Source organism: Pholcus phalangioides, unplaced genomic scaffold (genome assembly GCF_987345545.1).
Source record: "Pholcus phalangioides strain wild (caught in Gottingen) unplaced genomic scaffold, Ppha-v1.0 ptg000013l_1, whole genome shotgun sequence".
NCBI lineage: Eukaryota > Metazoa > Arthropoda > Arachnida > Araneae > Pholcidae > Pholcus > Pholcus phalangioides.
The window spans coordinates 37874914-37899665 of NW_028301606.1; the positions used below are offsets into that span (position 1 = coordinate 37874914).

At 34.6% G+C, this 24752-nt stretch overlaps 2 protein-coding genes across 3 annotated transcripts; one reads left to right on the forward strand and one right to left on the reverse strand.

Annotated features, from left to right (window-relative positions):
• Nucleotides 1–2786: 2786 nt before the first annotated feature.
• On the reverse strand, nucleotides 2787–5699 carry LOC149079076 (uncharacterized). The gene is made up of 2 exons (XM_089241363.1): nucleotides 5299–5699; nucleotides 2787–3296 (listed from the first exon to the last, which is right to left on the reverse strand). The coding sequence occupies exons 1-2, from the start codon at nucleotides 5602–5604 to the stop codon at nucleotides 3135–3137; spliced, it is 468 nt and encodes a 155-aa protein (XP_089097489.1). The 5' UTR covers nucleotides 5605–5699; the 3' UTR covers nucleotides 2787–3134.
• A 212-nt stretch (nucleotides 5700–5911) lies between these two features.
• On the forward strand, nucleotides 5912–23379 carry Ipp (inositol polyphosphate 1-phosphatase). Of its 2 annotated transcripts, none has more exons than XM_089241361.1 (5): nucleotides 5912–6137; nucleotides 10089–10346; nucleotides 13063–13327; nucleotides 15859–16036; nucleotides 18426–23379. In XM_089241361.1, exons 2-5 carry the CDS (start codon nucleotides 10116–10118, stop codon nucleotides 18919–18921), a joined length of 1170 nt encoding a protein of 389 aa, XP_089097487.1. In that variant the 5' UTR covers nucleotides 5912–6137; nucleotides 10089–10115; the 3' UTR covers nucleotides 18922–23379. The 2 variants fall into 2 exon arrangements, with proteins under 2 accessions (XP_089097487.1, XP_089097488.1); XM_089241362.1 differs by having other exon boundaries at nucleotides 6000–6104; nucleotides 18426–19699.
• Nucleotides 23380–24752: the final 1373 nt, after the last annotated feature.

Consider the following 24752-nt stretch of genomic DNA (forward strand, 5'->3'; position numbering starts at 1 on the left):
GAGTGACACACAATTTTCCAATTTCATTGCATTATTCAACGTATGAAGGAGTTATTGTCCCAGAAAAGTAAAAAAAAAAATTATTCAGGTGTCTTTTTCTTGATCAAAAATCTATGCCAGGCATCTGAATATTTTTTGATTTGTTGAGCACTACTGAATAGTATGAATTAATTTTAATAGATTCAGTGCTTTTATTCAACTGCATATGCTGCACAGTCATATGTGTCGAATCAAATAACAGATGTCGAAATCCAAAAGAGTTCAGTCGATATATGAATCCACTCAAAACATATTTTTTTTAATTGTTTCCTGTTTAAGACTGAAATTGAAAGAGTAGACTTTTCTCATTAGGTGAAGTTTGGAAAATCAATTCAAGTTCAATAGAGTACGAGTCTAGATGAATTGATCAGTTCAATATAAGGTCTTTCACACCCTAATATTTATTCTAAATCAAGCAGGAAAAACATCACTTCAAAACGTGGTTCTTGACTGCAAATGATGGAAATTTTCCATTGTAATACGATATAGACATTCAAAGAAAAAACATTTTGAGATGAAATAATAATCTACTCTGTGGATGAATACCCTTTTGATTGCCAATAAAGAATTGTAAGCAATAATAACATGTTGGACGTTCCATGGAAAAATATCTGTTGCATTTAAAAACCATAAGTATATTATGCCACACATCTTCCTACAAATATTTAATTTCTGTAATTTGATTTTTAAAATTTTGAAACGGTGAGCGTTCCAGATTCAAGAAACTTTTCTATCCAGAACTTCTTGCTAATGTAGATCCTACTGTGTTCTTTTTTGTAAGGCAGAAAGGTGCGATTGTAATTTTTCAGTGCACATTTCAATCCTTCCAATTTCAGAGTGCACAAAATTTTAAAATGAAAAACTTTTCATACTGCTCAAGCAAATATATTTAGGCTCTTATCTATGTATCTATACATATTGTATATGTTATTTGATTTCTTCACCTAGAAATGTGACTTTTTGATAGGAAAGAAATAATTTCTTTCATATACATATGCACCACGTTGCAGTGCATGAATAAGGATAATAAGAATAAGCTTGTAATAATCCTCTTAAAAACTGAATTAAGTTTTAACAAAACTGCAATTTTTTTGGGTTAAATATTAAACATGTTTGTCAAATAGGTGGGAAACAGATCAAATTTATGAATTAAATTTTTTTGTCACGTTTATGCTTTCACATTTCGATCAATTTAAATACATATTACACACTTTCACCCTGAACTGATTCTGTATTTTATGGAAATCACTGTTACTCTCTGCTAGAAATTTTTTTTGCAGAGTAAGAATGATTTTGATCAAATATGTACATTTGAGGAATCCTTTGGTGATGCAGTATTTTATTTCTATAAAATTTAAATGAGGAAATGTGTGAATTTTGAGTTATCTATGGGAATCTTGTACATAATAAGTTGTAACTGTTAAGTCTCCCGGATTTCTACTCCCATCTTCCAAAAAATTCTTACATCTCCTAAATTTTGCCAGTGGTCATGAAAAAGTTATTCCCACAGAATTTACTCGGGGGGGGGGGGGGGGGGGATGAAATAAAAAGTATTTTATTTTCCAGGGAAAGAAAATTTGCTGAATAGTTAGTGTCAGTTAGGCCTTTCAGCATCCCAAATTCACTAGATGATTCGTATCTGCTTTGACTGTATGTCCCACTGGTGAGATTCGATTTCAGAGTAGTAATGACAGGTGATTTAACCTACTGGTTGGCAATGATTGGTCACTTGGCGTTGTCACATTTTGCAAAGGGGAAGAATATATTTGTTTTTGTACGGAATCTCGATCCCGCAAAAACCTCCCTAATTCCCACTCTCTAGATATAACAAAGGCTCATGGTTTAAGCTACAGTTGCATTTTTCGCAAAATGCAAAAGTGGTAGCCACTTTTGCAACAATGCGTACAGGAGGTACGAAACGAGTAAACATCCAACCATCAATTATTAACATTGCAGCATTTCGCTAAAGCTTTTTCTCCCATTTTCGCTTTTTTGCAAAAGGAATTTTTTTATCTAGCTTAAACCCTGCAAAGGCATGTATTTTCATCTGAAATGCACCTTGATTTTAGGACTTCAACTTTAAGAAAAAACTGGTATTTTTTTGATTTTCTTGTATTAGAAAATGAGATGTTTTCACCTTTATCTCATGCACAGATCAAAATATATAAATATGCGTAATAGAAATAATGGTCACTGATAATTATTTTTATGGGCATCTTTTTCTCAGCCACCTCGTTGGGCATTTTGCCTGTTGTGGCGCTATATTTGTATTATATCAAATGTTTATCAATCAAGCTTGCGTGCATTTTTAAATAAAAATTGTACAGTTCAGTTTAATTTGACTGCACCAGAGCTTGACAAATAGATCTCATTATCATGGAGGTTTTCTAGATGCACAGAGCTGTGCCCATGAGTTGAAGCTATTAGTTTGGTAGCTTTATACAACTTGAATCCAACCAATTCAGTCAGACTGCTAATGGTTGATGAATTGAGAAAAAAAAAAGAATCTGGGCACCAGTCAAATATTTAAGTAGCCATTTGTATTTCTTTTGTCCAGCCTAGTAATTATATGCAGAAAATTTTAGAGACAAAGTCTAGTAATAATTTTTTAGTCACCATGGCACACCAATTTTATTAGCGACTTAGCATTTGTCAAGCCTTAGTCTACACCAAACTGTTTTCTTGACTAACCCAAAAATTAATCAATTTTTGAGATTTAAATTTGCATGTGAATAAAGAACAGAATAGTCTAAACAAAACATTTATTTTGTCATAACATTAATCCCATTTTGCATGTTCGGTCTTTTTGAATTCAATCATAAACATGGAGAGCCGATTTCAGAATTTGCAAGACAGTCCTGCTTACTGTGGTGATCATCATCATCTGATAACTATCTCGATTCCCCCATGTTGCTCGTGGATGCTGAAACTCGTTGCAGGGTGATTATCACAACCGGCTATGGTTCATCCACAGCAAAGTCTCTGGTTTTTCTGAGAGGGAAGGCTAGTTTTTTCGGCTTCAATCTCTCTCTCTGTCATCAGAGATAGTTTCAGCTGGGCTCTGTTCTATTTGGGAATTCATGGTGGCCATAATCTCATTTGTCACTACCTTTCTTTGTGGTCTGGTTCTCCAATTTTACCATCAGATCCTTCCACGGATCTTCCATCATAGAGGGGTGTATGTATTGCTGGATATCATCTGAGCTGGCAGTATTGAAATCACTCGAACCTTGACTTTTATTACGAAAGCTCCATTGCTATATGAAAAAAATTACATTGAGATACAGAAAAATTCAGAATTTTCCATGTTGGTATACAGAGAGAGAGATAAACCTTTTCAAGAAAATTACAAGTAGAATGGTTGCATGAAGTACACAAATGTAAGTTCGGGCACTTATAAAGCTACGATTAAGCAATCACTATTATATATGGCAAGACATCAAGTTTTATGTGATTAAGGAGTAAGTATTATTCATACACTCATGCTGCATAGTTATATTACAACTGTTAAGCTACGGTTTGAAAAATCGAGAAAACATTAGGCGTCAGTCATCAAAATTTTCTGGAGGGTTTCCCAATGCTTGACATTTCTGATGTTGGCAGATATGCTTAAATAAATATTGAAACTTTTATGTTGTCCTCAGACTCTGATTTAATAATCGCACATAGAAAAATTTTAGACAGCAATAACGATCTGGTATTTGTCAAGTCCCATGTTAAATATTTTTTCGCACACTCAAAGCATATAGGTACTACTAATGATTTGCCGATAGAAAATTTTCAGCAGCTGCAATTTAGTTGTCACAATCATCTTGTATAAAAATGTGTGTAAGTGTTTTATAATGCACAAGTGATTATATGACCAAGAACATTGTGGATAAGATTTAATTAAAATTATCGCATCACATCTCTTGCTTTAAAATGGCTCAAGATTTATTATATGACAACTGATTGAAACAAGGCAAAAAAAGGGAGGGGGAGCGAAAGATGACTACGGGTGATGTGGTGGCCAAAATTATTTTCATTCTTCTGATAGGCAAGAGTACTTACACACTGTGTAGGTCTAGACAAATTCCACATACCAGGTCATCATTTAGTAAGGTTGTATTGGCATCTAAAATTTTCTGTATGTGATTGTTAAATTGGAGTCTGAGAATTAAAAATTTTCAGATTTCATTACATATATTTTGTTCCATTTGAAACATGTTTAAAAATAGATGAAAATTGATTATATGACCAAGAACATTCGATAAGGGGCTCTTATGCTAGCTAAATAGCCCCTTAGGAAAACGGCAAAAAAGGGATAATGTTTCAGAAATGAAAAGAATGCTGGCAACTACATCATCCATTTGGCAAGTTAGCATAGTGATCGGCACGATTAAGTCTATAGACCATATGAATTTGGGTTTTCTTATCCTGGGACTAAGCCAAGTATTGCTCTGTATATCAACGGTATGCATTTGCAACCATCGAGAATAGCGTTAACCTCAATTTAGCGATATATTTAGTCAACAAGAAAGATGTTGGTTGAAATATGGGTAAAACAAGAATAGCAATATTTTTAAAGTAAAAACAATGCTGGCGACTACATCAGCCTTTCCCAAAATTAGCAAGATTATGGATCAGATTAATTCCAAATGTACAGCGGCGTTCTTTTTTGTCACCAAGTTTTCGACTACATCAAAATATCAATATGCAGCCGACAAAATCCTCTCCAGCATATTTTGAACTGTTATTTGGTATTCTCATCATTCAGCTGGTAACTCTAGCAAATAGCGCTAGATCGGGTCTGGCGATAAAAAGTGACCAGGCTGTGGTATTTAAAAATGATTGTTTTTCATTGAATGAGCGTTTCAAGTATTTTTTTGGATTGCCCAGAATGTTGTTGACCAAATATATCGTCAAACAGATTAACAAGAAGGATGCAGGTTGAGAATATTGCCTAACCAAGAGTTGTGCAGCTATTCTATAATTTCAGCACTAATTAACAACTATTCACGCAAAAAAATTACTAACTCTCTCAACACTAAATTTTGCACCGATCTCAGCATTGCAACATTAACACTTCAACACTTTTAAAATCACGTGGATTGGAATTATACATTAAATGATATTTGTCAATATTGAAACATGAATACTCGTAACCTAGCACAAACACGTGAAAGGAACAGTTAAAGCTTAATTCAAGGCTTCATGGCTTGAAATAAGAGAAGGCAAAGCTACTCCTTCTACAATCACTCGGAATGGATGGCTACATACCTGGCTCCTGTTCGACGTGTTATATGGGCTGTTATAAGATCTATCGGATCGGTACGATCCGGGGCTGGAGCTGTTATTACCGAACGATCTGTTGTTATTCCACTGCCTCGGACTTCCTGCACCACCCGAATTTTTGAAACGGCCCGGAGTGCTCTGGTAAGGATAAGGTTGGTAATGGTAAGATTGGGGTGTCTGATAGTTCTGAGGACTTCCCGCGAATCTCGGGGATGCGTTACGGTACTGATGAGGCGATCTGAAATCCGAGCTCATCGGCGATCGAAACGGGGGTGTCCTGTTGAAACTCATCGCCTCTGATTTCGCGATTATTCACTATTTCCAGCAAATTAGTAAACAAATGGCGCTGAAAACGTAAACAGTGCGTCCTTACCTCGAGTTTTTTTTCTCCAGGATGCAGTGGCATGTGGAGTTGTTTACTTCGATTCCTGGCACTGAATTTTCTCCAGCATAATTATTTTTCACTAATCAATCGATAATTATCCGAAAAAATTGAATTCAATCGTTTTTTTGTGGAAAGATAACTATCCGAGAACCACGTAATTAATTTGAGAAGGAATTCATTTATAATTACCTCGTTTTAAAAGAGGTCAAAGCCGTACTGCTTACGACACAGCTGCGAGGTGCCGATACTTGTAGAAACTACAACTGTGCATTTGTATGTAAAAAAAAAATAGTCGTAGCATACTAATTAAAGCATTCAAATGAATTGAAATAAGTATTTAAAGGTTACCTGAAAATTTCAAAATTGTTTTCTTTTCACGGCCATAGGAATTTGAAGTTCTTTTTCAGTGAGTGAAGAATTTTTATGAGAGGACAATCGGGTAATGTACTGTTGACATGATTACAAAAAAAGATGAATTCACCATATAGGTTAATTAACTATTTTCCTTATTATTAAAGCAATTTTTCTTACCCTGGACCGGACTTCGGCATTTTGCGTCCCTCTAAATCAGGGGTTCTTAACCTATCGGTTGCAGGGACTTCCGAGATGGGTCATTCGAGTCTACTAACAGCCAAGGGGCTTTTGAGATGTGGGGAAGGGGGGGGGGGGTGCAACCCAAACTTGATTATAGTGGTTTTTTCAAAGAAGGAATGTGAAAAGGATTCAAACCTAGATTCTCGCAATGAGAGTCCGGCACAATTCCTACATGTTCACGCAGTGGCAGGGTTTTGAGAGTTCCCCCCCCCCCCCACCAACCGAACACAATTCAGGTCTATCGCCATGGACAGTTTACTACCTAGTGAGAAGTTATGCCACATGTGTGTACCTAACCATCTGATTGCGTATCTAGTGTATGATTTTTCAGTGCTGCCATCTATATTTCAGAAGTGAGTGAAGTGACTGAATATTTGTACTGTTCTCTGTGGCGAGACATTTTGTTAGGGAGATTGGCTGGCATTTGCACCTTGAAGTTGAGAACCACAGAAAACCAACTTCAGCCAACCACTGGAAAAGGTGGGACTCAAACACGGGTTCTATACGAGTCTGTCACTATGACCACTCGGCCACAACAGTTGGCAGAATTTTAGAGCTATGGATCATGACCCAAACTTATTTCACAGGGGCTTCTGAGATGTGACAATCCCCTTACAGCCAGGGATTCCTGAGCTATGGGGGTCAAAACTAGATTAGACCCCCATAGATCTGACCCCTAGTTTTGGTCCCCCAAAACTAGATTCACAGGCAGGCCCTGGCTTTTGAAAATACACTACAAATGGTATATACAGTAAAACCTCGATAAGTTGTCACCTCATGTTATCGAAAAATTACAACGGCTTAAGCGGAGTGACGACTTAACCGAAGTGGCGTCAGTTTAATGTGCAATACTGTGAAAATCTTATAAATTTAAAGTAATATAACATTTTTTAAAATAGGAATTATATTTACAATATTAATAAGTCCTAAATGAGTGGGTCCATGCAGAAATCAGATGCAGCTCGAACAGTCCCCTAACGTATCAAAAACTTGAGTCGGCAAATGCACTTTCCCAGCTAACTTTCGTTGTTTGAACTGTTTCCTTTTGGTACATAAGGCTTTTATGGTAACTTTTAAGCATATGGCATTGCTGTTACAAGCTATTTTTTTTTAAAGGGAACCATAAAATTAATTTATTCCACTCTCTGAAACTTTTTCATAGTGACGGGTTAACCGAAATTTGCGACGAGTAAACGAGGGTTTAATAACATTGTCGTCCATGAAATCTAGACGAGCCTGAAGAAAAACGACGACTTAACCAGAGTGACGACTTAACAAGGTTTTACTGTATATATAAATATATATATGCGTATCTTTAGTACATGCTCTTTGTCCCCCCCCCCTCCTCGCTGAAAAAATTTGAAATGACGGCCCTGTTCACAGGGGCTTGTGAATGGATTCTTAAGCTATGGGTCACAATTGAAACTTGATTCGCAAGAGCTGAAATGGGCTGTACAAATTCACTTAAGACAAGGATTCTTGAGTTATTGGTTGTGACTGAAACTTTGATTCATCAGGAGTCATTCATATGACTCCTAGATTAGTCATATGAATCCACTTACATATGCATGTTATAAATGCACTTATCACCTCACTGGTTTCATTAATTTTGAAGAACAAACAGTCCCTTAGGTTGCAAACCTGATGGTGGTGGTGATTTTGTGCTGCGACTGATAAAGGTCAAGAACCTCTGCACTAAATCCATTGGTGGAATTAGACATGGGAAGGAGGGGGGTCGAATAATTTTGCCAATTATATTAGACATTTGATCTGTCATTGATGCTGCCCCCTCCCCATGTCACCCTGTATTTTTGTCCATGACTGAATCCAAATCTGCATATGTGTGTTAATGAGATGCAAGACCGTGGCCCCCCACATTCCGCAACTACGGCTTTCTAGGCCAGGCTTTTCATGAGTGCTTTATAATAAATTTATTCAGGGCCAGACGTAGAAATTTTGTGGTGCTGTGAAGAAATATTTTACAGGTCCCTCTAAAAAAAATTTATATAATTACTCACTGACGTACGAACAGAAATATTTTGGATGTCAGTCATACAGCATGCAATGGAAATTGTACAGGCTGGGTGATGGAGTACAAATCCAGGATGTGTTGAAAGGAAAATAAAATGTTCAGAATGAAGTCATTTTATCATACTAATTTTCATAGGCATAATGTATATTGGAAATATTAGTAGGGTTCCAAAATATTGGTGGGGGCCCAATGTATCTATAAGTACAGTCGGATCCTGTTATAGCGAAATCTTGTTTTAACAAACACTTTTCTAATACCCAAATAAGTTTACTTTGGAACTGCAAATACCTGAAATTCCTTAACGAAATTTCATTATAATAAAATGATTTCTCGGTCTCTTGGAGTTTGTAATAATGGGATTAGACTATTATAAATGGGGGGGGGGGGGGGTCAACCAGATCAATGATCAATGCCAGTGCTCATGTTTCTTTTTTCATTGCTTATAGGTTTGCTTGTAATCAAACAGTGCATAATGATAAAAAAATATTTTGATAATAATAGAGAAGTCTTGATTTGTTTTTATTCGTTACAAGCCTAATGTGTGAAATATTTTATTACATAAATGAATAAAATTTATAAAAAATGTTTGGTAAGGTAATTAAGGTAATTGATATTTTTGAAGTAGCACACAGAAATTAAAACCTGTAAGTGGCGGCTGTGAAGCGATCAGCTAAAAATTGATTGTTTATGCTGACTGTCGAGCCATTGAGTGAAATTTCAAGTTATCAAGCATCAATCTAATTTGTGATACTAATCATAACTAATTAAATTGATATTTAGTCATATGCCCGAGCACTGATTATAAAGTTTTTAGAATTGTATGATGAGAGGGTGAGACATCAACATAGCAGAGATAGACTTGAAAGTCTGGGAATAGCATAGTGATGATTGCTTATGGGTCATGATATGTTAGCACATATATATTAGACCAGTCTGCGCCACCTTTGATGCTGGGGGGGGAGAGGGAGGAGGAGGAAGGACAATCCCTCCCATGCCCACCGTATTTCCACCCATAGACATCAATTAAAATGAATAATAGTAGTAGAACCTCAATAATTGGATACCCCCAAATTATCTATGATCATGCTTGCAGTTAAGCAGATGTCAAGTTAGCAAGGTTTCATTTGTTCTTTCCCCCAAATTTTTAAACATCATTTATGCCATGTACATGTACAAAGTTAAAAATTCCATTCATTTATACCCTTCTATCTATAAATTCAAAAAAAAAATATTGCCTAATTTTCTATAAAAAGTTTCTGAATAATTTCTAATCCTGGTGAAAAAGTGTGAATGTATTGAAATATCTGTTTTTTGCAATTTCGTTACTTGCAAGGAAAACTTTCAATTTTTCAACTTGGAAATTTAGATCTAAAAAAAACATAATTTCATTAGCTTATTTAATGAGCTCTCGCTCTAAAATTTCAGATATCATCTGCGCTTATGGGGTGGGGGGTAGGCTTATACACAGGTAAGTTGTTCAGGAGAAAATATCGTCCTCTACTTTACCAAATTTATATGGTCAAATGGCCTCCTCATGGCTAGCTTGAAGATCTGCGATGTCATCAGAGTACTTGAGATGGCGTCACTGAATCAGAAGTGTGATTTTTTTTTTTGTGCACAGCACCCCTGGCTCTAACACTGCTGTTGAAAAATATAATTTTTAGAATGTTACCTATACGGAAAAATTTTAATATCTATGATAAATTGCCTGTGATGTACATTTCTCTCCAATTTTATCTTAATCAGTTATTTTTCCTCCCTCAGATGCTTTGAATAGATTCTATATATAAAATGGATGGTGACGATGAACCTGTTCATTTGCCTTCTTTGTTGAAGTGCTTGCTAGAGTGTTCCGAAACTGGTGCTTCAATAGCAAAAGTGTTCCGCCTGGATAGTGATTTGTATCGCCTTATGGTTCAGGAGAAGAAAGGTGCCGAAAAAAACTTGAGATTTGTTCATGATGTGAAGACCTTTGCTGACATCCTCGTTCAAGAAGCAGTAAAATGGAACATTAAGAGGAAAGTATGTATGTCTTATGTATGTCGCAGGACTTTACAAATCGGAAAAATGTTTAGGGGTGCTTTCTTGGGCGCCAACCACAGATTTTTTGTAGAAAAAAATTTAAAAACAATCCTAATCTAAATATTGCAGGGTTCTTAGCAATCCGGAAAGCGTGAGAAATGGAAAAGTCATGAAAAATATGTAATATTTTGCGAAAGTCAGGAAAAAAGTTCTGGAAAGAGAAGAAAACAAAATTCGGAATTTTAAGGTTTTGAATTATACCTCTTTCTTTCAGAGTTTTGGACCGGGAAAGTCAAGGAAATTATCAGATTTTTTTGCTGGGAACCCTGTAATTTTTTTTTCACGTTCTGGGACTTGGTTACATCTTTTGTTTTAACATAATCTAGGAGTTATGTAATGAATTCCGCAAATTTTTTGTCATTCGTGGACTTTAAAATATTCTATATATGACTGCTAAATTTTGCACCATCACCAGTTTCCTACTCATCATAGCAACCTGGCGCTTGTCAATCCCTGGTATATAGTTGGACTCTGCTTATGAATGAATATACAGCTTCAACTATGGCTTGACAAGTCAAAAAAATATTTAGGTGCCAGACAAATCTCTTTAGAGCCAAACATGGTTTTTGAAGACCACTTCCAAAAGCGCAGTGCAAAATGTATGAATTGTTACAAGGTCCAATGTATAAATCAAGGTGAACTAGATGGTTTTGCAGCGCTATATATTCTTTTTTTAACCCTTAGTCTGCTGGAATAGTCGCAAAAATGCTGCTCTCAAAATGGCAGAGTAAAGAATTTTTTTTCAGTTGTCTTTTGTGGAAGATATATGGTACTCAAACGCATATGTTACAAATACTGTGATACCTTGGCTAACAAAGATAATTCATTCCTTAGCTAAAAACTTCGTGAGCCAAGGTATCAATATGCAGTGAAACCTACACTTTGTGAGACAGAAACCTGCCTTTGACGATATTAAAAAATAGTCCCTTCATTGATTGATGTTTTTACATATATGTGCGTGTATACCTTTATAAAATGAAAACCAGTCTAAAACAGAAGCACCACAGTGGCGTGGTGGTAAGATGTTCATCCACCACCATGAAGGCTGCTGTCACCAGGTTCAAACCCAAGGGAAGATACAGATAAGATATTTTCCCTAATGAGCTTGAGGCGACCACTGATAGATAGCGCCTTCATTTCCAACCCATCTCATTAATGGCAGTAAATTGCTATGTGACCAGAGTTGGTGTTTGGTGAAGTAGTCTAAAATGAAATATTATTTCAGTCTCTTGACATTGCTTCCTGCAGGTTTCATTGTATAATAGAATCAGGAAAAAAGCTTTGATACAAACAGAGAATCTGGGTTTGAACCCATAATCACCAATAAAAGAGTGATTGAGGGTAAGCAGGCATTCTATCTCCACTCAACAATGTACAATCATCCCACATAGTATGAGCAAACCTGTTTGTAAATAGGGGAATAATATAAAAAACAAAAACAAAACTAGAGTATATATATGCATGTACGCCATTTGTGCATCATTTTGAAAACTTCATGTTAAAAATTTCTGAAAAAAAGAGATAATGGAGCATGCTGCTATGCCCATCATCCCTTGGTGATGGGAGCACGCTGAAGATTGAAGAGATTTGTTTACATCTTACTGTTCAATGCCAGCAAGATAGTTTTTGACAAATGAAGCATTTTCATTTCTAGCTCTTTGCAGAGCCTTATATACATTTGTTATGCCTCTACATGTCCTAAAAATACAGAAAACAACTGAATTTTATTGGGTAGCTTCAGAATCACAAAACCTAGGATAGGCCTATGTATCCAACTGCTTTGTTATGCAAACTGCTGTATCACCTATACACAAAATTTGCACCACAATTTTGAATGTTAGTAACCACGTAATGAGTAGTCCAAGACCAATGAAGTAGTAAATACAAAAATATGTTCTCCATCCAGACAGAAATTCTTAATGACTACTCTGAACATTGACACAAAATGAGTTTTTGAACCCTCAAACTAAGCAGCAGAAAAATGAATAAGCCAAATAGTTCACATACACCCCCAAATAACCTGAAAAAAAATTCAACTTCTGCTTTGGCAGAATCTTTAATTGCTAAGTTTGTATTATTTGGAAATATATCGATGATTCCCTGTTGATTTAATTCCCTCTTGAATTTTGTTGATAGCATTTGACGTTGAAAAAAAGAAGAAAACCTAGAATGTGTAGGACAAAATAAGTAAGACATTTTATCAAAAAGTAGGAGCTCTGAGTAACCCTTGAGAGGGTTCCGCTGTAGCTTAATTATTGATTTTTTTATGATCTTATCTTCAAAAACCTTGATGTGCGCTACGTAGCTATAATTGGTGGTGCCTTCCTTCTACATAGCTTGACAAATCCCAGGTGTCAGTTTGTCATGGCAACTGAAAAAAAGCATTGGTGTCTAAGAATTCATGTGATCATCGAACATGAGTTTGAGCGTAGCATGAAATTTTTGGAATTTATGTGAGTGTCTCAACTACAGTTTAAAATTTTTGTTGTCATGTTACTCCTACCTGTGCGGAAAAAACCCGAAAAATCTGTTTCCACTGCCATGATTCTTGGGTGTTCCAACCCTAAGTGTAATATAACAGCAATTGAATTGACTTTCAATAACATGCTTATTGTTTTCAGTGGTACATGATTGTCTTTTTTTTTCACATAACCAGTTTTCTCATCTACACAAGAATGTATTTGGTGAAGAGACAAATGAGTTTACGGATACCCGTGGCAACACTGTGAAAATCAAAATTTCTGGAGATGTTCAAGAAACAACCAAGTCCATGTGTGAGATGTTGGATGGGGACAAAGATGCCGCAAATTTGTTAGCTGTTTGCGTTCATATGTCGCAGGAAGTAGAATTCAGTAGTCCACTCATGAATGAAGATATAACCTTACCTTCTAATCGAATAGGAATATGGATAGATCCCATAGGTAAGTAGTTTTATTGAAATTTCATAAGTGAGTATTTTTTTAAACTTTGTAATTAAACTTTATAAAATGTGATTCACAGATTAAAAAGGGTATTTGCTCAGTGTACAGGATAGATGCAGAACAATGAGTTCCAAAAAGTTCTCCCAGAAGCTTCCAAAAAGCTCTTGAAAAACAACATTTTATTCCTTTGTTTACTCTTGTAATAGATGTAGAGGGAAGAGAAATTTCTTGTTTGCTTTAGAGATGCTTGTGTGATTAGCTACCATTACTACTCAACCAAACATGCATCTCATACACTTTCCTCTGCAGAATTTCTAATGAGAATTGGTACATGCCAGAATGCATGTTCTGAGCGTATGCATCACCCTAACATATTTGTTGCTAGAATTGTGTTTGTTTCATGTTCTTGCTGGTACTTCCATCTTCTTTCCAATTTATTGGCCGAAAAACTCACAAACTGTAACAGCATGCATCTGCGGTAAGTGGAAATGGGCCACTCCATCCTAATAAGTCTTTGTAACATTATCATTTAGGCCCTCGTGGAAATGGTCCTTATTCTAGTCATTTTTATAGATTTTATTTTTTTTCACCTTTTTTGTTTCTGGGATCGATCAGCGAGATCTTCTGTTGCCGATCGGCCGCCATGTTTAATTTACGTTCGTTGATTTTGATTTATTTTGTGCAATATTATTTCTCTCTCTCATGAAGATATGTAAATCAGATGCAAAGTTCAGTACAGCACCTTTGACCTTGTGATTGGTCCCATCATGAGGAATTATGGGAATGCTCTCATATAAATGCTTGATGCACAGAGAGATGTTAATTTCTGACTGAATTATTTCCTCGAAACACAAGATTTTATTACTAAGGCATCTCGCCTTGCTGAGGCGTATGGCAGTTGGTCTCTCAATCACAACGATACATTAATTGTGGGAAGGTGTGCTTTGGCACCTTTTGTGACTCGTCACCTGTTCTCATGTGTCCATGAAACGTCGTCTTGGTTCCATCGATTGGTGGATTGATTGGTAGCCAGACTGACTGCCTGGGGACTATCTTAATGTCTGCCTCCTCCTGCTCAAATGGCTGGCCAATAACCTCAACACATACCTCAAGCTGCAAACTCATGAGAACCCGGCTCCAGGGTTTTCTGTGACCGTAGTGTGTAAAGACCAATGCTTGACAGTGACATCATGAACTGTTTTATGGGCGATGTGAACTAATGCATGAGTTCTCAGACAAAGCGGTGAGAACGTTCAATTTTATTGTTTTAACGCAATTGCGTTGAGAGAGATATCTAACTGTGATAATTATTTGTAAAAGTGTCATATTAAAATTCTAATATTTAATAGAATAAATGGTTATTATTTAATGAACGATGAGTATCTTATCCTTATTATATCGTTCATTGTTGTCTTGTCATCTAGTCAATGATCACACTGGGTTTAACTTAATAATGAACCGGGAAATGCAACAGCCTATAAACATTGCATTTAAATTGGGGGCTCGTCTGGGATCATCCATTGATCAATCTAGTGTTATAAGCGTTTCATCTTAATAAGTAAAATATTTTACATTTTCATTTTTCACATTGCCAAACTATCCAGCATCAGCCGAGAATATCAGACATGGTGCCATCTCATTGTCGAGAGACATGCATGGACATGTTTGCATCAAAACAAGATGGAATCTAAGCTGATGTTGCAGTGATTCCAGAGAATGCTGAGGAGATATGTCCATGCAAATCAGGCAATAGTGATTGGTCTACGTTGTGGGGGGAGGCATCATTGGGTCAACGCTACAGTGACCATATTCAAGGTGCTTTCAAAAAGTTTGGTGAATGGTCTCAGAAAATAAAGAAAACAGAAGATAGAAACAAAATACCTTTATTGGCCTTTGATGTAATCTCCATGGTAGCTCCATTAACTTTACCAATGTCCACTCGTTGCTTGGCCATCATCTAAGACCCAAGGACTTGAAGGAGATGTTTGATGCAGATCCGATGAGTTATCGATGGTCATCGCTATGAGTTGACATCCGTGGACTGGAATATCAGATTTGTAATGAAAACTAATTATTTGTCAAAATTTCTAAAACGGAAATGTGACTTTGTGTGTCACAAAACCAGAAGGTACATGAATGCACTTTTGTCATAAACCTAGGTACTCAAGCGCATAATATGCAATAAAATTGGATAAAAAATTACTGTTGGAGCAGGAGAATATTATTGTTAATTACAAATGACTTTGTTTGAAAATAAATAGTGCTTGAAGATTTCTAATGGGAAGGATTGAGCCATTGCTTGTGTGTTCTTCTGAAAATAGAATAATGACACTGTCTAGTATTGCATAATGTAAGTGGGATCAAGTACCATTTGATTATTTATAGAACTAAAACTATATATAATTCTACAATTTTTCTTTCATGCGAGACATTTTACTTGTATATTTCTTTGCGTTTGTACATTTATTTATATGTAATCAGATGCAACATACATGGAAAGTGTAACATATAATTTTATTCACTTGTTTCAGATGCTACTAGTGAATATGTATATGGTGCAGAAGATAGAACTCCTAGCTCTGATTTTTCAGCTCGTCGAGGTCTCAAATGTGTTACTGTATTGATAGGAGCTTTCGATATCCTTACAGGCATTCCAATAATGGGTATTGTCAATCAACCTTTTTATAGGTGGGACTTGCTGGAGGAACAGTGAGTAATAGTAGCATTTGTTCTACCTCACAGTGTCTAATCTGTCTATGTGATAATTTTATAGTTTCTAAATTTTTTAATATATAGGCCTAATTTAAAACGGAAAGCTTGTTGGCGTCTAAGTTTATAAATTGTTTAATGATGATTATCAGCAAATATTTTTATTCCACTGTTGGGTATAAGTTTCCTCTAAGTTTTTACTTTGTTTCCTCTTCTAGTTAACTCCAGTCAGATTTCTGTTCCCGCTTGCCAGTCCTTCTGGTTTGGACCACTTTTTTAGGTGTTAGACATTTCTAATGTTGCCTATTTGAGGTCTATGCTGTCGATATTAAACTTGAGTTTTTTAAAATTAATTTCTAGAGGTGATGGGTTTTTATGTGCATTTGCAATTAGAGGAACAACTAAATAAAAAGTGTATAGCCAATGACTGGAATTTAATTAAGTTTTTATCTTTCCGATAATATAAAATACCCTCTTGATCTACCTGGTATTTATAAGAAAACATTAGATAGTGATACCCTGGCTTACAATTTTTTTGGCTATTGGAGATGTTTTTCATTGATTTTTTCTACTTCTGTGAATGGGTACGGATTCAGTTAATGAACATCTTCATTAATATATGGATGCATACGCTAACATAAAGTAGCAGCATCATGAGCTGAATTTTAATGTCAATCACCTTCAGAATCATTCACTCAAACCCGATTAACTTATGTGCAAGACAGTCTTTTTCCAGATGTACCTGCACTTCTCTTTCTGAGAGTTTTTGAATCGTTTCATGTAAAGTAAAACATCTAGTTATTAGAAAATGCATGGAAAAAAAAGGTAGCCTATGTTTTCAGAGCATGTGTTCTTTCAGTGCAAGACTCTTAGCATTCAACTGAACAGTTTAGACATTCTAGGAGCTTATCTTTTCCATAAGTACATGTATATGAGAAATATATAGGAGCTGTTTAAATCACAAATGGATAGGTACACCTATGAACTTGACTAGGTTGTGTCAACACCACCTTTAGTAGACTAAAGGTAGAGTTCAGTGTTTTTATATCTTTCTGTAAATTCTCATTTATCCAATTTTGAAGCTGTTCACTTTAGTCTTCAGTCAGTTTTTGTCTTTTTTATAGCGCTCCTTAGTATTTTAGAAAAACCTATCTTCAAATTCCAGCGGTACCTGGAACAAATTAAACACCTTTCCTTAAAAACCTATGGGAAATCGTATTTTGGCTGATGAACGTGATTTGGGAACGCATTGTCTTTGTTAGCCGAGGTATCACTATACTTTTTAATTGAAGGAAGCTCATATAAACATCTACAGCGTTTACATTTATACAGCGTTTAGGTTTGGTCCTGATTCATCTTTATACATTTTACTGATGAAATATTAAATTTATAGAATGTATAACTTTAATATATATAATTTTCGCTTAATAAATTGGAACATATTAATTCTATTTGTCATAGTTTTTTGTGTTTGGCATACACATGTTGATATATTTAATATATATTGTGATTACAAAAGCCATTAATTTTAGAGGGAGATTAAGAAAAAACTCGCTGAACAGGCCGATGACTGTTTTAAAGTAGGCACTAAAGTAATTTGTTTATTAATCTTTTTTGGGAATCCTGGAGGTGAAGCAAGCCTTTAGCAAATAGATTTTGATTGTTTGAAAAATGACCATACTACTCCATATTTTTGCATGTTTTGTGTCTTGTTCGAAGAACATTTATTCACAGTATCAGTTCTTTCTTTCATTTCCAGTAGAATTACCTTTGTTTGTGGTGTCTTACTTACAGTCTATAGACAAATTCATTGATCCCAGTGTTGAGAAAATGAATTTTTCTGAACGGCAAAGAGTGAAAATTTGAGAAGAAAAATTTATAAAGTCTGAATCACTGACGAAAGCTTAACTTGGGAAAGAATGAAATATCTCAACTATATAAATATCATTTGTGACCTCTTATCTATATACATATCAAATATATCAACTTCGAAAATGTTTGTATCAACTCTTTCCCCCCCCCCCCCCCCCACAAACAGCAGCTCTTTTTAAATTCTACCTTGAACATAATGTCAGAATACTCGAGATTCACATCAGAATAGTGCTTTCCTAATTATGATCTAAGATAAGAAATTTTATATTACAGTGGATCTCACTTTTAACGATTTCTAAAAACCATCCTGAAATTTTTTTACAGTAAACAGGAAATTTCTATGAGTATTAGTAAGAGCTGGGATCATGAAAATAAGTTGTATCAAGCGGGGAAACGTTTTAACTGGGAATGTTATAAGCAGGATCCACTGCAGTATATTTCAAAATTCCATTTGAAAAACATGAAACTCAATGCATTAAAAAAACAACTAATTTTCCTGAATATTTGAAATCCGTAGGTTCAAAAGTGAATATTTCTGGGGCTTCCATTACGATGGCCAAACTGGCACGTCAGTTGTTCCTATTCCGTTGCATCCCTCAGTTAATGGACAGCGGATATTCATCAGCAGTTCAGAGGACGAGAAACTGTTAGACATCATAAGGAAAGAATACGATGTGAGAGAAATATCTGGAGCTGGGTACAAATTGCTTGGCGTGGCAAGAGGATTTGCGGACTTGTATGTCCTAACTCAATCTTTCACGTACCAGTGGGACACTTGTGCTGCGCATGCAGTATTGCTATCTCTCGGAGGTGGAATCGTTAGCTTCAGCGATGCCATCAATTCTGAAAGCTTGTCATCTGAAGACATTCCCAACCTGCAACTAAAGTACAAAGTTCGAGGTGAAGATCCTTCGAGTAACAACCATTCTCACTGCAACGCTGGGGGTTTGATAGCTTATCGCTCTCTAGAGACCTTGCTAGAATTCTTGAATTATGTGAAGAGCTTGTGGTAATCAATCGTCAATTATTATGTTAACACTTTTTTTGTACTCATAGTCAGGATATTTCTTTTCTAAATGTCTTTTTAAATTTATTTTCTTATTGCTATTTAGTTCTTGTTCGTAATTGTAGAAAAATAATTTGCACCAGCGATTGGTTTTTTTTAAATATATCAATTTTGGTGTACAACATCACATTATTTCAGCACCTGATTCTCTGTCATTGCAAGAATGAATAACAAATTGTATTTTTCACTGTATGTGTATTGTAAGAGCTTTCTAAGTATCAAAATATTTTGTACGTAGATGAATGCACATAGTTTAGTGAAAAACATCTTGATAGATCAAATCAAGTAATAGGTTTATGCATATGGTATACTTTTATTATAAGAAATATTTTTCATCATTCAAGTTCTCGTTTTTCTCAGTGTAATGTTTTTCATTTTAAACAAAAAAATAGTATGTTATTTGGTCTTCAACATTTCTCGAGATGTACCTCTTCTGGTCACATTTATTGGATAAGCGAGATATTGATTTCCTTTGGTAACATTAATGTCAGCATAATAATTAATGCAGAATAGTAATTGTGACTTTTTTAAAGGGGGGTGGGGCTAATAGTTTTTTTTTGCTTCTCTTAAATTTAATGTTTTCCCCCAGTTCTGTCCCCGACTTATGTATACATTTTTCAAATATTTTCTGAAACAGCAATTTTACGATGTTATCACATGTTTTCTGTTACCATAGAATTTTCTTTTAAAAAGTACTGTCTCCAAATAAAATTATTCTTACGTTTGAAATGTTCAATTTTCCTGATCTGATTCTCTGCCATTGAAAAAAATGAATAACAAGTTCAGGATTCCCAGTGACCTGGAAATTCGGAAATGAAAAATGGTATGGCAAAAGTCAGGAAAAAAGGCAAATATTTGATAAAAGTTAGGGTAAAGTTCTGTGAATGGGGGGAAAAAATTGCATTCAAAATTTGAAGAAAGGTTAAGATTTTGAATTATGTTTCTTCCAGTGTTTTAGTCAGGGGAACTTTTGAGATTTCTCACAAGGAAATGATTGAGCAGATTTTGCTGGAAACCTTGAAGTTATATTTTTCACTGTGTGTATTGTGAGAGCTTTCTAATATCAAAATATTTTGTACGTAGATGAATGCACGTAGTTTAGTGAAAAATATCTTCACATTTCAAATCAAGTAATAGGTTTATGCATATTTACTTTTATTATAAGAAATATTTTTCATTGTTTTTTTTTTTTTTTACAAAAGACAAAAAGAAAACTACAAAACCAACAATATTTGATCCAAAAGGATATAATAATTCCATGGGTCATAAACAGTAACACAAATGCAACAATTTTCTCAGCAACCTTGATACTCGATAGTAAATACACAATAACAATCAATATTCAAATTAATTTCTTTTTTCGAAGAATAACATTTTTTCAGCATAATGTTTTTCATTTTAAATAAAAATATGTGTGTTGTTTGATCAACATTTCTTGAGATGTACCTCACATTTGCTGGAAAAGCGAGATATTAATTTCTTTTGGTAACATTAATGTCAGTATCATAACGTATATGCTACAATTTTTCAAAAAAAATTTTTTAGGAATTTTTTTAAATTATGCTATAATTATGTTGTCTGGGGGGGGGGGGAGTACTCTCCCCTGATCCTATTTTTCTAATTTTTTGAGTGGGAGCCCTGTTTACTGTAAAAGTCTATTTCCCTTTCTCCCTTGAATTTAATACTTTTCCCCCAGTTCCAGCCCTGACTTATATAAATTTTTTTAAATATTTTCTGGAGCAGCCATTTTACAATGCTATCATGTTTTCAGTTGCCATAGAATTTTTCTTTTACAAGGACTCTGCCTCCAAATAGAATTATTCTTATATTCGAAATGTTTAATTTTCCTGATTCTTAGCCATTGAAAAAGGGAATAACAAGTTATATTTTTCACTGTGTGTTGTGAGAGATTTCTAAATATAAAAATATTTTTACACAGATGAATGCACATCGTTTAGTGGAAAATATCTTGATATATTGATACAATGTGTTGCTATATTGATACAACTATGTCGATGTTACCCACATCAATATTAAATCGAGCAATAGGGTTATGTATATGATATATTTTATTTATGAGAAATATTTTTCATTTTTCAAGTTCTCATTTTTCTCAGTGTAAAATTTTTCATCTTGTACGAAAAATGTGATATTTGGTCTTCAACGTTTCTCAAAAGATATACTTCTAGTTACGCTTGTTGGAAAGCAAGTTATTTCCTTTGATAACAATGTCAGTATTATAACTCATGCAGGGCTGACTTTTTTAACGGGGTGGGCCAAACATAATTTTACTGCCTGCCCCTTTACTTTACTGTCTATCCCCACCATTAAATTTACTGCTTACTCACATTTCCAGCCCGCACTTATGTATACATTTTTCTAATATTTCATCAAACACCGATTTTACAATGCCGTCACATGTCTTCATCATAGAATTTTTGTTTAAAGTACTCTTTTACAGAATCTCTTGCATCCCAAGTAAAATTATTTTTACATTGGAAATATTAAATTTTAATATTCTGCTGTATATAGTCCTCCAGGCATGAGATGAGACTTGGCTACATCACATCTCATAACCAAGTCATATTTTGTGCTTGCATCACTATACTGTAGACCCCGCTTAAGAAGTATTTAAGAAGTCTTATTTTCAGAATGTCAATTTCCTCATATTTAAAACCATTCCGTTTTGTTCATAGGAGTTTTCTCACTTAATGCATTTTTATTGGATGGTCCCTACGAGGATGTCGTAATTGGGATCCACTGTGATAGGTGGTTGTCAGTGTTTAGAAAACTATGAAATGCAAATAGGCTATTGAAAGATATTGTAAATATTTTATATGGTGCATTGATGATTTATTCACACATTTGTTATAAAGGGCTTTTTCATGTAGAGTGTTCGAAAAGAAAAATACTTTATAATTTTATAAATGAAAATACATATAAAAATGTTAGCAGATAAAATACCCACGTACAATGATATTTGAGGGAAAATATATAGAGTTGATGCACGATTTATGACCAGCACGTTTTTGTGAACTAGTCTTATGGTCTCAAAAAATTTTTCTTTAAATGTCTTTCCCATTTACAAACATATGGGTTCGTAAAAAAAAAGACAGTAAAATTAACGCCTCTATCAAATAGCTGCCAACTTTGAGAAATTATAGTTAGGGAGGTTTTTTGCAGAAAAATAAATATGAAAGGGATTTTTTTGAAAAACAATACCAAAAGTTTCCATTACTGAAAGTAAAATTGTAAGTTTGTTTTTCACCTTTGCAAAAACATAACATGCAAGGTCCTCATTGTTAGGGTTATGAAACGATTTTTTTCTTTCCAGAAAAAAAAAAAATTGCACAGTGAAACAAAAATCTTCAGTCCCCCCCCCCCCACTCATATTTAAACTTTGCAGAAACCCAGGGCAGTCTCCACAGCATTATGGGCTCCCTTCTACTTGGCTGAAAATACCAACTGATATACGTTTCAAAATTATAGCACCAGATTTAATTTTCATGGAACCTAGCTCTGCATCCCCTTCTTGGCCATGCCCAGGTGGGCTTCATGCATTAGGATGGCCCTTGGGTTGCATCTTTTTTCTCCTATTCAGAAAATTCACTCTGCCTGATTCCTCAATAAATACCCTACTGATGAAATTCCTTCCCCAAAAAATACAGTATAGGCCTACATGCTAAAAAAGGGTTATGAGTGTAGTGGTGGTGGCATTTTGTTTTGAACAGAGATAAGCGAGTCATTACTGAAGAGGCACAAGCGTGTCTCAGAACCTGGTAACTTTAAACTCCATTTCACAAAATATTCAAGCATTTGTGACTCGCTTCTAACATGGAAGTTAGATGACAGCACTTTTCGAACCTGAAATACGCTTACCTCTGACATCAATAAATGTGTAGCTCTAACACATTTATGTATAATATGTGTAATTAAAATAATCTGAATATTTCCCTAGAGGGCTATTTAGAATGTGCATTGTGTATATGGAGTAGTTGTCTTCCTTATTTACCATTCACTTTTGATATGCCACAGACAAATTTCATTTTGGCTTTAGATTACATCTTATTTAATCTGGTTGTGTGCCAAAGATTTTTTAAAATTTTTTGGAGATGAATAGAAAGTTTTTCGTTACTTTTTATAAAAATTCAAAGTTCATGTGCTACATATAGCTTTATTAAGTTGGGGTGAGAAGTGACATGGTGTAATTGCTAATTATTTGTTACGACACTTGCAAATATAATCTGGGGTATAGCTATGCTGAAATTTTATTTTTTTGTATTTTCAAGTTCTCAAACATTGTTATGACTTATCAGTGCATTTTAATTTCAAATAGATGAAAATTTTTGTTTATTCTTGATCATTTTGTGTATATTTCTGAGTTATGAATAAATATTGTGTTGGCAAGTATTGTTTTTACGAGAAACCTCTATTATGCATGCACACACACTAAAATATTAGTTTGAAAAATTGTCTTGACTTCTTTTACACAGGGTCTTTTATACAGAAAATGATTATGTGGGAAGTAAAGCAATCTAGTTACTGTATTCCCCTGGCATTAGCCGGCTAACCAGTATGCTGGGAAATTCTTAAATATCTAAACTCAAAGAAGCACAATCGAATCATGCCATTAGTTTAGTTTGCAGAAATAATATTCTGAATAAATTCAGAACTTTTGATTTGAAAAAATATTTTTGCCAGGAATTTTTTAATATTAAATTTGTTTTTTTTCCGAGACAATGGCAAATTTTTAACTTGAAAGGGTTTCCTTATTTTTGGGAATAGATGGGAAATTTCAGAGCATTAAATTTTATCTTTTTTAACAAAATTGGGATTTTTATTTACGTTTATAGATTAGTTACACCAAATGTCTTTTAGGTAGTTAGCTATGCTTTGGCTCTTAAATTCTCACAAAAATTTATGTGTATGATATTTTCTAATCTTATCAATTATTTCTCTAAAAATTGCTAGTGATTTTATTTTTACATTGTACAGTCGATGCTCCATAAGCACTCAATGTTCCTATAAAAAATAAATTTGAAAAGTTTTTCATTGAGTAATTGTTACAAAGTTACTACAAACTAGTTTTGTTATTAACACATGCACGTACATATTCTATCATTTTCTCCTCCAGCCGTATGCTAACAAGCACAGAGAAACAGTCATGCAATTCAGTAGTGCGCTCTTCAATAAGCCTACTGATTTTGTATACATGTTCTAAGAATTTGTTTATTGGTTGCATATTCTCAGAAGTAGCATGTGTATCATGGGCATGAATATCTGTTATTTATTGAAATAGGGCTTTTATGTGTATCTGGTATGGGAAAGAAAACTCGTGAATTAGGTGTCATAAAAAAATCACAACCTTGTCAAATATCACCAATATCTGCCTTGTTTGTAACAGTTTGTGATGTTTTCATAGTTTGAAAAAAAATCTATTTTTTTAGGGGATTCCAGCTGGTTTTCATATCGTTGACAAAGTTACTCCTGTTTCCAGGGTAACTTTGCCAATGCTGTTTTTTTAATGTATAAATGTTGTCATGTGTCCAGATGGTGAAACTAGAGATCAAGACTAATGGTTTATGGTTTCGAAGCATTTTCGTTTTCATCGGTTAATAAAGCAGTTGAAAGAAGATAAAAATGTAAAGTTCTGGCTAATGGTAGTAATGAATATATACATCACTTCAACAATTACTGGGTATAAGAAAAATCCCAATTAAATTTTTCTAAAAATTTAATTTCTGCACAAATTGAATACACATGTAAAGTTTAGCCCAG